This window comes from Giraffa tippelskirchi, chromosome 12, assembly GCF_054371585.1.
Source record: "Giraffa tippelskirchi isolate mGirTip1 chromosome 12, T2T-mGirTip1v1.2.pri, whole genome shotgun sequence".
In the NCBI taxonomy this organism is placed as follows: domain Eukaryota; kingdom Metazoa; phylum Chordata; class Mammalia; order Artiodactyla; family Giraffidae; genus Giraffa; species Giraffa tippelskirchi.
Window position 1 is genome coordinate 60668019 of NC_137286.1, and position 14340 is coordinate 60682358.

The 14340-nt window shown below is 47.6% G+C and overlaps 1 protein-coding gene across 2 annotated transcripts in view; it reads left to right on the forward strand.

The window, feature by feature from the left end:
• Positions 1-3425, forward strand: part of LRRK1 (leucine rich repeat kinase 1) — a 134091-nt gene extending 130666 nt beyond the window's left edge. Inside the window, exons 33-35 of one of the 2 annotated variants that reach the window (XM_081551385.1) lie at positions 349-450; positions 2518-2691; positions 3100-3425. In XM_081551385.1, coding sequence (XP_081407511.1) covers positions 349-450; positions 2518-2691; positions 3100-3397 — 574 coding nt within the window. In that variant the 3' untranslated portion in view covers positions 3398-3425. Of the gene's footprint in view, positions 1-348; positions 451-2517; positions 2789-3099 lie in introns of those variants that run through there. The other variant, XM_081551386.1, reaches the window with a different exon arrangement.
• Positions 3426-14340: the final 10915 nt, after the last annotated feature.

Sequence of the window (14340 nt, forward strand, 5' to 3'; positions counted from 1 at the left end):
GACCTCTCTGCTCTTGCTTTGGAGCCAGACTGCAGGGAACCTTCAAGTACTGTCAGATGCATCAGGGGCCGCCCTTCCTCTCCTGGAACTGGAGGGCTCCTTTAGCAGATCTAAGAAGGGCTGCACAGAAGCCCATCGGCCCACCAGAGCTCAGGGCACCCGTGAGGAGAGCCATGGTCAGGTTTCCGACCGGGAACGGGCTTCTCACCCAGCTCTGGGGCCCTCTCGGTAACCTGATCCATTTGCCAAAGCTGTCTGTTTCCCTGCCTTTCTGCACACCCGCTCCATTTCCCCTTGGAGAGCACAGCCCTGGACAAACGGTTCCCCTGCGGGGTTCTGGTTTCTTAGGCGTGGTGGAGATATCATCGTCATCGGCCTGGAGAAGGAGGCGGGAACTCAGCGGGGCCGCGTGATTGCTGTCTTGAAAGCCCGAGAGCTGACTCCGCACGGGTAAGACGGAGGGCAGCTCCGTGGGGGCCGGGCTGCAGCTTAGGGAATCGAGGCCCCACTGCCACCTCCCTGCGTGAAGGCCACTGCCCTTCCGTCCTCCACCCAAAACCGATAGCACCCACCCCTGTCAGCAGAGGCAGAGGAGCAAGACAGAGCCTGCGGGAGGCAGCTCCCTGGGGATCAGCAAGTGCCAGCTGAGCTGGGCATCAGTCACAGTCATGGCTACCTTTTCTGGGGTGCCCAGTGCACCTGTGGACCACCTGCCCCACCCAAGGTAGGCCTGCAGAGCCCCCGCTGAGCTGCAGTTGCAATGGGGATCCAGGTGATCCCCCACTCTTCCTGCCAAGCAGCGGAGTCCTTCTGAGGTGCCTCTCCTCCCACTGGGCAGCAGGTGGAGCCACGCTGCCAGGCCACACCAGCCTTCACCACGTCCATGCCCGCCATGCCCGTTCCTGGGCCCAGCTGTACTTGCCCACCGTCAGGAGGCAGGCCAGACACCACCATAGGACGGCCAGTCGCGACCCAGCCTGCCTGGTGGTACTGATGCAAGGCTGGTCCGGCCAGTGTTCCTGGGGCTGTCCACACCCCTCAGTGGGCTGAGTCCCACGTGCTTCTCTCCCTTATGGAGAAATCGCATTTGGCCTGTTTGCCCCGGAGCAGAACAATGATGGAGATGTACATGGCACCTGGGCCAGTGGCCCTTGCCCTACCAGTGGTTCTGGAGACCAGAGCTGGGTTTGCTCCTAAGCACTGGCTGAGTGTGGGGGCGGTGGTAATCCCAGGTCTGGCTTCCAGGGGAGCAGGTGTGTCCATAGAGCCCGGGCCTGTTGACCTCAGAGTGTCCACCATCAGTGCCCTGGACTTTTCCCCTGCTGTTGTTTTTCCCCCAAAGACAGGTTTACCAAGAGCAGGCACCCTCACTGCAGGGAGAAAGCAGCCCAGGCAGCCAGCAAAAGGAAGGCCGTAGCCTGAGCCCACCAGCTTTTTGGGATGCATCTGAGACATTTAGTCCCTTGGCAAATAGCTACTGAGTGCTCAAGACATGCAAGGCCCACGGGAGCAGATTCCCCTACACATCCCAGTGTACATGCTGGCCTTGGTGCCGTCAGGCCGCATGGGCAGAGGGAGGAGAGGCTGGCAGTGTCTGCTCAAGAGGGAGACACACGGCCTGCAGAGGCCCGGAAGGAAATGTGTAGGGTGTGCCCGGGTCATGCAAAACTTGCTTTTAAAAAGGTACGTAGTTCAGACTTGGTACAGGTTTTCTGTCTAATATATTCCCCTATATTTCCTAGGCATGTGGAAACATAATAAGAGAGAAGAATCATGCCTGGACTGAGTGGCAAGGAAATTGAGTTAAAGCTTAAAGTCTGTCATGGACCACTGATAAGCAAGAATTATTAGATAGGATTGATCATTCCAACTCTCTCAGCATCTGCGGGGGCACTGATTGCAGGACCTCTACAGATACAAAAGTCCAAGCATGCTCAAGTCCTTATATATAAAATGATATAATATAGTCAGCCCTGGGATTTCCAAGTGGCTCAATGGGAAAGAATCTGCCTGCTAATGCAGAAGGCACAAGTTCAATCCCTGGATTGGGAAGATCCCCTGGAGGAAGAAATGGCAACCCCCTCCAGTATTCTTGCCTGGAGAATCCCATGGACAGAGGAGCCTGGTGGGCTACATACAGTCCATGTGGTCACAGAGAGTCCAACACAAATGAGCAACTAAGCACACACAAGGACGTACAGTCAGCCCTCCATATCCAAGGATGCCAAACTCGTAGACACGGAAGGCTGACCGTTTTTTCTGGACATGTTGGGGTCTGAGGTGTGTTGGGGAGGATACCTGCTCTGAGGTGAAGCTGAAATGATGCCCCTTTTTAGGCTTTAGAAAGACTGCACACATGCTAGACCTCCAGACAGAGAAGCACATTGCTGTGCCAGGCTGGGGTGCACAGATGCCCCCTTAGCCAGGCTCTGCCCTCTGAGAAGGTGCAGGGTGAGGGTCGCAGCCCTGACCAAGCAGGAACTCCTGTGGGATTTCTCAGACCCCCTCTCTCTGCAGGGTACTCATGGATGCTGCCGTGGTGGCAAAGGACACGGTTGTGTGCGGCTTTGAGAACGAAAATCTGGAGTGGTGCCTGGCTGTCTGGAGGGGCTGGGGCACGCAGGAGTTTGACATTTTCTACCAGTCCTATGAGGAGCTGGGCCGGCTGGAGGCCTGCGTGCGGAAGAGGAGGTGATTCCTGCGGGGCGAGCATTTCCTGCATGCGGCCACCGTGGGCCCGCAGCCCTCTGAGGACCCAGCAGGCAGGCTGGGTTGTCCTCCGAACCACTTGCTGCTAAGACGTGCTGAGAAGACCCCACCCCACTGGGGGTTTTAGAGTTCTCCTCTTCCAGGGCACAGTCCCCTGGGTACCATCCCCCCCCCCAGTGCTGGTTTTACAGCCCAAGGGAAGACAGTGGGCAGAACTGACTGGGCCCCTGCCCCCTCCGTCCACTCTCAGGGCTGGGCCTGGCTGGCCTCATGGGCCTCCCCACTTTCACCCCCAGGCCTAGGGTGGAATTACACTAGGGGCCCTCAGTCGGGGAGCAGCTCAGGGCAGGGAGGGAGGAGGGCTGTGACCCCTGCCCCTTCCCCTGGCAGCTCCCCGGCTCTCAGCACGTTTCTCAAGCTCCCGGGTCCCCGGGGCCGGGGGCCCCGCTTGGGCAGGCGGAGATCAGATGTCTCCTGCTTGGGAAAGCCTGTGTGTGAAAAGCCTCAGAAGGACCCCGAGAGGAGCGCTGCCCGGTGTGGGGATGAATGGGCTCCTTTAAGTGACGGGCTGGGAAGCCAAGAGCTGCATGGGGCGGAGCACGCCTCAGCCACTGCTTTCTGCCGACAGAAGGCAGGAGAGACTCCATCAGCAGGACTTGAGAAAGGGCCTGTGTTTACAGCTTTGTGAAATAAACTCAGACGCAGCTGCAGCATAAGCCCTGTTTGTTTGCACATAATAATCTTTTCTATTACTTTAACATATTAAGTCATATCTCAATGGTTAGACCTCTGATTGTGAAATCACATCATATGGGGCTTATATCAAATTATCAGTACAGCAGAATAGAAAAAAAAGTGAAATTGTCAAAGGGGGATGTATGGGTACGACAGCAAGAACTTTCACAAATGATGCATACACTTGTGTGTACACACGCATGCACTCATGTTCACATCATCACCAAGAGTAACCCTTTGAGGCTGCTTAAACCAGGAGTGTGAGCCTGCGATCATCCTCCAGTACAAACTGTTGACTTTTTTCTAAAATTAAATTATAAAAATCAAACTTCAGATTTTGCTGGGGTATGTAGGCAAATGTGATGCCTTTTATCTGAAAATAAACAGACTCTCAAGAATGAAGTCCTGGCTTCTGTCTGTGGCCCACTCACTGTCCTGGCAGAAGGGGCATGCCCTCCAGTCCATGTGCCCTCAGCAGTCTCTGTGGGCAGAGACGGGCTCTGTCAGTCTCCCCGCTTGCTTTCCGTGGCCTCAGGGGACCGAAGGCTGAGCCTCCGGCCTGCGTGCCCACCGTTCACCCCCAGCAGGGACTTGGAGGTTACCGCTCCCCGTCCTCCCGTCTCCACACCCCTGCCTAGGTAACTTCTCAAATGCAAACCAGGCCGTGTGCCGCCTCTGTCCGAAACCTGTGCTCCACCTCACTTGCAGCCCGACTGCTCTGTGGCCCTCAGGCCCCCCGGGTCGGGTCTCAGCCTTCCCCTCCGGCCTCGCCCAGCCCGTGTTCTCAAGAGCCAGCTGGGGGGCTTCTTCACCAAAGTCAGAAACCGTATGGAAGTGCTTCCTGAACCTGAATCCCTTAAACTTAAAGACGCAAATGGAAACATTTCTACAAACTATAAAGATGAACGGTCAACTGAAGGGAAATAATATTTGTAACAAAAATGAGAGACAAATAGTTGGTTTATCTTTTAAGCAAAAAGTTTGTACCTATTGCTGAAAAAGAGAAAACTCAAGAGGAAAACGGGTAGAGGACATAAACAAGACTCAGCCTGACCCAACAGTAAGGCAAGAGTCGTGGAGACAACGATGAAATGCTGTTTATGGGCTTGCCCAGGGACAGTGTGGAGACGCCTGAGTGGGGCTTGAGGAGAATCCGTAAGGGCTGACTTGGCAGGAGCCTTTGGGGCCCTCCCCCCGCCTCCCTGGTCCTCACTGGAGCACCAGGGCAGGGACCCCCCGCGGGGGAGGGGGCAGGGAGGCCCTGGGCAGTGAAGGGGGAGGCCGCCCTCCACACCAGCCCCGCTACCTCCCTCAGGCTCTTTGTCAGGTCTTGTGCTTTCTTGTATAAGCCAGTATTTTCCTGCTCTCTGTTAACACGGAGCCAAATGCAATTCAGGTGTTTTTGCTACTGGCCAAAGCACAGCCCCGAGAGCTAACAGGTGATGCTCTGGAGCTCACCCTAACAAGCATCCGTTCAAGTTTGGGCAGACACCTGAGCAACGGTGGACTGGAACATTCTGTGGCCGGCCATGCCGAAGCTTACTTCTGCATTGTGAGCTCTAGGCATGACTTGGCCTGTAGATCTTGTCCCTGGAGCGAACACAGTTACAGAGGGAGATCTGGGGCTTCAACCTCCTTCCCAAAGGCCAAAACTAAGGGTGTGACATCTGTTAAGTTTAAACCCTCCACCCCAGGCAAGCTACCCTAGTCCTGAAGCTCTGGTTTCTCCTCTCGGAGATGGTCATGACATGTCTTACGCCACCAAGATTGGCTGGGGACCAAGAGAGACAAATACGTGACAGTCCAGCCTCACCCCTGACCCAGGCCCAGGATGCCTCCCGGCCCCTGGTCATGACCACCATCCCACCTGACTGGCCGGGCACCCAGGACCCTCACCCAGGGCACACACAAGTCCTCTCTGAGAACTGCTCCAGGGAAACACGGTTCTGTCTCTGTGAAATAGCCCAACTTTAAAAATAAGTCTCCTGGGACTTCCCTGGTGGTCCAGTGGCTAAGACTCTGCACTTCCAATGCAGGGGGCCCGAGTTCAATCCCTGATCAGGGAATCAGATCCCACATGCCACAACTGAGAGTTCCACCCCAGAGCTGAAGATCCTGCATGCTACAACTAAAGATCCCCGGTGTGTTGCAACTAAGACTCGGCACAGCCAAGTAAATGTTTTAACTTTTTAAAAATAAATCTCTTGTTTAAGTATCAAGAAGACTTTTACTAATACCTTTGCTTGAGAATTGAGTTAGGGTGTAACCCACATCACAGTAGATGAAAGATGGGTGTGGGTGTAAGAAGGCAACAGGAATCCCACTGGGAACACATGCCTTAAAAATGAAATAGAAGTAATGATAGGCACACAAATAAAATTTTAAAATTTCCCCTTTGCCCTCCATGGTCTGTGTCATCCTCTGGGCTGTCACTGTGATCCCTGCTCTTCTGGCCCTGGGATCTGGCTGCATATTCTACCCCCAGCCTTCAGGAGAGGCCATGTGACTAGTTCTGGCAAACAGGGTCGGGGTGAGTGGAAGGGATGCCCATCACCTGGGGCAAGAGCACTGTGTTGTCCGTGTGAGACTCTCCAGGGAGCTCTCCACTCTGTCCCCAGGATCTGTAGCTAGAGCTGGTGCTTGTTCAATCAGCCCGAGTCTCCTAGAGGTGACCCAGAGTGTCCCAACACTCCACCACGGACACAGAGCAAGAGCAAGAAGTTAGCTTTGCGGTTGTCACCCAAGTTCACCTGGCCCTGCTGCTTGATACTAGCCGCTGAGGCCTCATCCCCTGCACGCCCACCCCCAGCACACTCACACAGGGGTCTCGTGCCCTCAGACCAGCCTCTATAGTGCTGCCCTCTCTGCCCTGCTCTGTTCTCCCAGACTGAGAAATTCTCAAGGAAAGGGACAGGGAGGTGAGACCCAAATGGGCCAAAAAGGCTCATCCTAAAAGAAAAGTAAGACGTGCAGGGGGAGCACCATAATTCGTGAAACAGGAACCATCCATGTGGCCTCATATCCTACAGTGTAGAAGACCAAGGGTTCAGACCTGTAGTTGCCTTGAGAGGTGAATCAGATGGCTAGGATACACTTTTTATATCATGAGTGTTACTTATTTTAAAAAATGAAAACTAGTATGTAAAATCATCAAAAGCATTTTGGAGCTCTGTCATTAAAAGTAGCCATTTCATGCTTCACGATTCTCATGTATAGTTCACCATCCTCATTTTTTTTTAATTTAATAAATTTATTTATTTTAGTTGGGGGCTAATTACTTTACAATATTGTAGTAGTTTTTGCCATACATTGACATGAATCAGCCATGGGTTTACATGTGTTCCTCATCCTGAACCCCCCTCCCACTTCCCTCTCCATCCCATCCCTCTGGGTCATTCCATTGCCCCAGCCCTGAGCACCATCCTCATTTATACGTCACCATCCTCACGTATGCGTCGCCGTCCTCAGTATGCTTCACCATCCTCACATACACTTCGCCGTCCTCACATATGCTTCGCCATTCTCATGTATATTTCACCATCCTCATGTATGCTTGGCCGTCCTCAGGTATGCTTCACCATCCTCACGTATATGTTACCATCCTCACGTATGCTTCGCCGTCCTCACGTATGCTTCACCATCCTCATGTATATGTCACCATTCTCATTTATGCTTCGCCGTCCTCACGTGTGCCTCGCCGTCCTCACGTGTGCTGCACCGTCCTCACGTATGCTTCGCCGTCCTCACGTATGCCTCGCCGTCCTCACGTATGCCTGTGGATCTTAGGTGTGGACCTACTAGATTTCTCCACTGAAGGGGAGCAGGGCTCTTTGGCGGGGGCAGCTGATTCCATCTCCACACACCCTCACACAAATCCACACACGCAGATGCAAAAATATGTACATACAAACACACACACACACATAAGCATACACATACTACTTAGAATGGGCCTGAGGCAAGTTGGATATCCAAGGATTTCAGGGGCGGTGTTCAAACGATAAAGGAGCCCACCATAAAGGGGCTTACTCTGGCTGAGTTGTGATGGTTCGTTAACTAGTTAATTGAAATAGTACAAGTGTTAGGGAACCACTGACCGACCGAAACAGCCTGCCTTAGCCAGGCACAATGACAATCACTTGTAAGTGTTGTCTTACAATGAGAGGTCCCAGTAAGGAGCAAGGTGCTGCCACAAGAAAACAGAATTTGGAAGGGGCCAAAAGGAGGGAGGTTGGCATGTTCTGCCAACATCCCAGAATCCTTCTTGCCGGAATCCATCTTGGTTGAGATGTGTGCACCACCACGGAGGACCTTGAGTCAGAGTAGGGACCAAGCAAAGTGACTGACCAGAGACACCCTGCAAATTAACACTTTTACCAAAGAGTAAAACCCAAGAGAGACTGCAAACCACGGGGCAGAGCAGATCTTTGGATTCCCTCACCTCGCTGCTCTCTGCTCGGGTGCTCCTTCCCAATAAAGCCTTTTGCTTTGTCAGCACGTTGGTCTCCTTAGACAATTCATCTCCCAGGGCCAGACAGAAGTCCACCTGCAGGCCCTGGAAAGGGTCACCCTTCCTGCTACACAAGTTCTAAAAAGTTGTTGCTGCTGCTGCTGCTAAGTCGCTTCAGTCGTGTCCGACTCTGTGCGACCCCATACATGGCAGCCCACCAGGCTCCTCCGTCCCTGGGATTCTCCAGGCAAGAATACTGGAGTGGGTTGCCATTTCCTTATCCAATGCATGAAAGTGAAAAGTGAAAGTGAAGTTGCTCAGTCGTGTCCAACTCCTAGCAACCCCATGGACTTCATTCAGCCTACCAGGCTCCTCCATCCTTGGGATTTTCCAGGCAAGAGTACTGGAGTGGGTTGCCATTGAATGATACCAAAAATGAGAAGCTATTTAGAGCATGTAAATTGTAGTTGTAGAAATATGTATAATTTCTAATAGATTCAAGGGATTATATCTGATAGCGTGCCTAAAGAACTATGGACAGAGGTTCATGACATTGTATAGGAGACAGTGATCAAAACCATCCCCAAGAAAAAGAAATCCAAAAAAGCAAAATGGTTGTCTGAGAATGCCTTACAAATAGCTGAGAAAAGAAGGAAGGATATACCCATCTGAATGGAGAGTTCCAAAGAATAGCAAGGAGAGATAAGAAAGCCTGCCTAAAGTGAACAATGCAAAGAAATAGAGGGAAACAATGGAATGGGAAAGACTAGAGATCTCATCAAGAAAATTAGAGATACCAAGGGAACATTTTATGCAAAGATGGGCTCAATAAAGGACAGAAATGGTATGGACCCAACAAAAGCAGAAGATGTTAAGAAGAGGTGGCAAGAATACACAGAAGAACTGTACAAAAAAGATCTTCATGACCCAGATAACCACAATGGTGGGATCATTCACCTAGAGCCAGACATCTTGGAGTGTGAAGTCAAGTGGACCTTAGGAAGCATCACTATGAACAAAGCTAGTGGAGGTGATGGAATTCTAGCTGAGCTATTTCAAATCCTAAAAGATGATGCTGTGAAAGTGCTACACTCAATATGTCAGCAAATTTGGAAAACTCAGCAGTGGGCACAGGACTGGAAAAGGTCAGTTTTCGTTCCAATCCCAAAGAAAGGCAATGCCAAAGAATGTTCAAATTACCGCACAATTGCGCTCATCTCACACACTTGTAAAGTAATGCTCAAAATTCTCCAAGCCAGGCTTCAACAGTATGTGAACCATGAACTTCCAGATGTTCAAGCTGGATTTAGAAAAGGCAGAGGAACCAGAGATCAAATTGCAAACATCCGTTGGATCATAGAAAAAGCAAGAGATTTCCAGAGAAACATCTGCTTCTGCTTCATTGACTAGGTTAAAGCCTTTGACTGTGTGGATCACGACAAACTAGAACATTCTTAAAGAGATGAGAATACCAGACCATTCCACTTGCCTCCTGAGAAATATGTATGCAGGTCAAGAAACCACACTTAGAACTGGACATGGAACAACAGACTGGTTCTAAATTGGGAAAGGAGTACGTCAAGGCTGTATATTATCAACTCGCTTATTTAACCTATATGCATAGTTTATCGTGTGAAGTGCCGGACTGGATGAAGCACAAGCTGGAATCAAGATTGCAGGAAGAAATATCAATAACCTCAGATATGCAGATGACACCATCCTTATGGCCGAATGAGAAGAGGAACTGAAAAGCCTCTTGATGAAAGTGAAAGAGGAGAGTGTAAAAGTTGGCTTAAAACTCAACATTTACAAAACTAAGATCATGGCATCCAGTCCCATCACTTCATGGCAAATAGATGGGGAAATGATGGAAACGGTGATAGACCATTTTGAGGGCTCCAAAATCACTGCAGATGGTTGACTGCAGCCATGAAATTAAAAGACACTTGCCCCTTGGAAGGAAGCTGTGATAAACCTAGACAGCGTTTAAAAAGCCTCTGTGTGTAAAAAGAGCCTCTGACTCCACATCACTTTGCTGACAAAGGTCCGAATAGTCAAAGCTATGATTTTTCCAGTGGTCATGTACAGATGTGAGAGTTGGACAATAAAGAAGGCTGAGCATCAAAGAATTGATGCTTTTGAACTGTGGTGCTAGAGAAGACTCTTGAGAGTCCCTTGGACTGCAAGGACATCCAACCAGTCAATCCTAAAGGAAATCAACTCTGGATATTTATTGGAAGGAATGATGCCAAAGCTCCAATGCTTTGGCCACCTGATTCGAAGAGCCAGCTCATTGGAAAAGACCCTTATTCTGGGAAAGGTTGAAGGCAGGAGAAGGGGGCAGAAGAGGATGAGATGGTTAGATAGCATCACCCACTCAATGGACACAAATCTAAGCAAACTCCGGGAGAGTAAAGGACAGGGAGCCTGGTGAGCTGCGATCCATGAGGTCTCTAAGAGTTGGACATGACTTAGTGACAACAAGAATAACAACAACAAAGGATGAAGACTGCTTGCCAGGAGAACCAATCACATAATCCATGTAATTAGAGGGTTGGAACTTTCAGTCCCACTTCCTGACCTCCAGGAAGAGGAGATGAGTTAGAGTTTGAATTGATCGGTAAAGACCAATGATTTAATCAATCGTGCCTATCTAATAAAATCTCCATAAATACCCAGAAAGACAGAGTTGAAGAGCTTCTGTGTTGGTGAACATATGGAGATTTGTGGAGGGAAATGCCCTATGTATTTCTTCCACCTGGCTGTTCTTGAGTTATATTCTTTTATAATAAACTGGTAATCTAGTAAGCGATATGTTTCTCTAAGTTTTGTGAGCCACTTCAGTGACTCAGTAGAGCCCAAGGTGGGGCTCATTGGAATCTCCAGTCTATAGCCAGTCAATTAGAAGCACAGGTGATGATCTGGACTTGGATTGGCATGTGAAATGTGTGTCAAGGGCAGGGCAGTCTTGTAGGAATCTGACACTATCTCTGGGTAGATAGTGTCAGGTTTGAGTTGAATTATAAGACCTCCAGCTGATTTCAGAGAATTACTTGGTGGTGAATGGAAATTCCCTTCTCCCATATTTGGGTTGAGTGTGGAACCCATACACTGCAATGTTAGAAAGGCTCAGAAACCATAGGAAGAACTATGACTAATTTGAATATGAAGATGACTAAGGTTAGTGTGGAATAAGGAAGAAAAATGTGACTCCAAGGCAGTAGATAGCATCTGGGGCACAGTTTTATAGTTAGTACAGCACTTGATTGTGTAATCTTTGTAGCATTTCATGTGTGTCTTGCCTGTTTCTTAGTGCTGAAGGTAATCTAGTATTTTAAACTTTGATTTTATTGTTTATAAGTGGGATTCAATAAATTTTAAATAATGTTTAATTGGAGAAAATTGTCAATACTCAGGTGTTATGTGTTAGATATATAAGAAGTGTATTAATATTTAGAGATGGGTTATTGTTTCATGTTTAATAGATTCATAAGCCAGATAAATTGGACATCAACAATGTACAGACAGTAACATGTAAGCCCAACAGCATGCCCACAGCCTGGCTCCCAGCCTTGCACCCAGGAAATGTGCATGATCCCAGAGTTAATTGAAGGCAGAGGGAGATGGCTATGGAGATGCTGTGGGTTTGCCATCTTAAGATGCCAGAAAGATCCAGAGGATGACAGCATCCAATTTACATCTTTTCCAAGCCACTCCACTCCAGGGCAGATCCCCCCACCTCCGCTGCACCCACAAAGGACCCATAAGCAGTGAGCTGTGGGAGGAAAGATCAGCACAGGCACCCTGCTGGGCACACCTGTGTGATTCTGCAGAGGCAAATCTTCATGAGGCGGCATATAGCAGCAATTTGGGAGGCCAGGGATGGCCTGACACCATCCCATGGGTCATGCAGCTCTAGGACTTCCCTTCCCCACCCTGGAGAGTGCAAAAAGGAGACCCAGATGGGAGCCCACTGTCTGAACCATGGCCCACTGTAGATAGTTTTTATGTGTAACCAAAGTTCTTATCAATTTAAGATAAGTCTTATCATCTTAAGATCTTATAAGATGTTTTTTGTAAGCCTCATGGTAACTAAAAAAATTAACCTTTAATAGATACACAAAGGATAAAGAAAAAGAAATCCAAGGATAACACTGAAAGAAAATTATCAAATCACAGAGGAAGACAGCAGGAGAAGAAAGGAATGAAAGAACTACCAAAAAAGCCATAAAATAATGAAAAAGATGGCAATGGTCCTTACCTATCAATAATTACTTTAAATATAAATAGAATATCTATAACTATAAATGGAGTATAAACATTAAAATTGTGAATCACTATATTATATACTACACTTGTAACATAATTTTGTACAACTATGATTTATATATGTATATATATATCACCAATCAAAATACAGTATGTGGCTAAATAAATTAAAAATAAGATACAACTGTATGCTCTTACAAACGACTCACTTCAGCTTTAAAGACACACATATGCTGAAAGTGAAGGGATGGAAAAGGATTCTAGGCAATAGAAACCAAAAAAGGGCAGGGGTATCTATACCTATTTACAGCAGACAAAACAGACTTTAAGACAAAGATTGTAACAAGAGACAAAAAAAGTTATATAATGACAAAAGGGTGAATTCATTAAGAGGATATACCATTGTAAATTAAGAGGATCAAACCATTCATTAAGAGGATATAACCATTATAAATATACATATATATATATATATATATATATATATATATATATATATATGAACCTAGCATTGGAGCACCAAAATATATAAAGTAAATGTTAACAGATCCAGTAGTCATGTATGGATGTGAAAGTTGGACCATAAAGAAGCCTGAGCACCGAAGAATTGATGCTTTTGAACTGTGGTGTTGAAGAAGACTCTTGAGAGTCCCTTGGACTGCAAGGATATCCAACCAGTCCATCCTAAAGGAGATCAGTCCTGAATATTCATTGGAAGGACTGATACTGAAGCTGAAACTCCAATACTTTGGCCACCTGATGGGAAGAACTGACTCACTGGAAAAGACCCTGATGCTGGGAAAGACTGAAGGTGGGAGGATAAGGGGATGACAGAGGATGAGATGATTGGAAGGCATCAGCGACTCAATGGACATGAGTTTGAGTAAACTGCGGGAGTCGGTTATAGACAGGGAGGCCTGGCATGCTGCAGTCCATGGGGTTGCAAAAAGTCAGACACGACTAAGCAACTGAACTGAACTGAACAGATCTGAAGGGAGAAATAGACAGCAGTACAACAGCAATACAATAATAGTGGGGGACACCAATACCTCATTTGTTACAGTGGTAGAACACTTAAATAGAAAATCATTAAAGAAACATTGGACTTGAACAACACTTGAAGACACTTCAATCTTCCCTAGTGACTCAGATGGTAAAGAGTCTGCCTGCAATGCAGGAGACCTGGCTTCAATCCCTAGATAGGAAAGATCCCCTGGAGAAGGGAATGGCAACCCACCCCAGTATCCGTGCCTGGAAAATCCCATGGACAGAGGAGCCTTGTGGGTCCTAATCCATGGGGTCCCAAAGAGTCAGATATGACTGAGCGATGAACACACACACACTTTAAATCTACCTAACAGACACATACAGAACATTCTTTCCAAGGGCAGGAGAGAACACATTCTTAAGCACTTTTTGAGCATCGTCCAGGAGAGATCATATGTTAGGTCACAAAATAAGTCAAAACAAATTTAAAAGATAGAAATCATAGAAAGTATTTTTTCTAACAACAACAGTAAGAAACTAGACATCAATAATAGAAGGAAACCTGAAAAATTCACAGATATGTGGAAATTAACCTAGGCCTGAGCAATTATTGATCAAAGAAGAAATCAAAATATCTCAAAAAAAATGAAAAATGGAAACATCATATCAAACCTTATGGCATGCAACAAAAGCAATTGTAAGAGGGAAGTTTATAGTAATGTGTGCATGCATGATCCATAGCTTCAGTCATGTCCAACTCTTTGCAACCCTCTGGACGATAGCTTGCAGGCTCCTCTGTCCATGGGATTCTCCAGGCAAGAATACTGGAGTGGGTTGCCATGCCCTCCTCTAGGGGATCTTCCCAACCCAGGAATCGAACCCACATCTCTGGCATCTCCTGCATTGCAGGCAGATTCTTTAGCCACTGAGCCACCTGGAAAGCCCATTTATAGTGATAAATGCCTACATTAAGAAAAAGAGATACATCAATTAATCTTTCTTTACACCTCATGGAACTAGAATAAAAAGAATAAATGAAGACCAAAGTTAGCATAAATAAAGAAATAACAAAGATCAGAGCAGTAGAAAAACAATAAAAAAACAAACAAAAGTGAACTTGCCTTTTGAAAAAATAAATAATATTGACAAACATTTAGCTAGACTAAGGGAAAAAAAGAGAAGACTCAAAA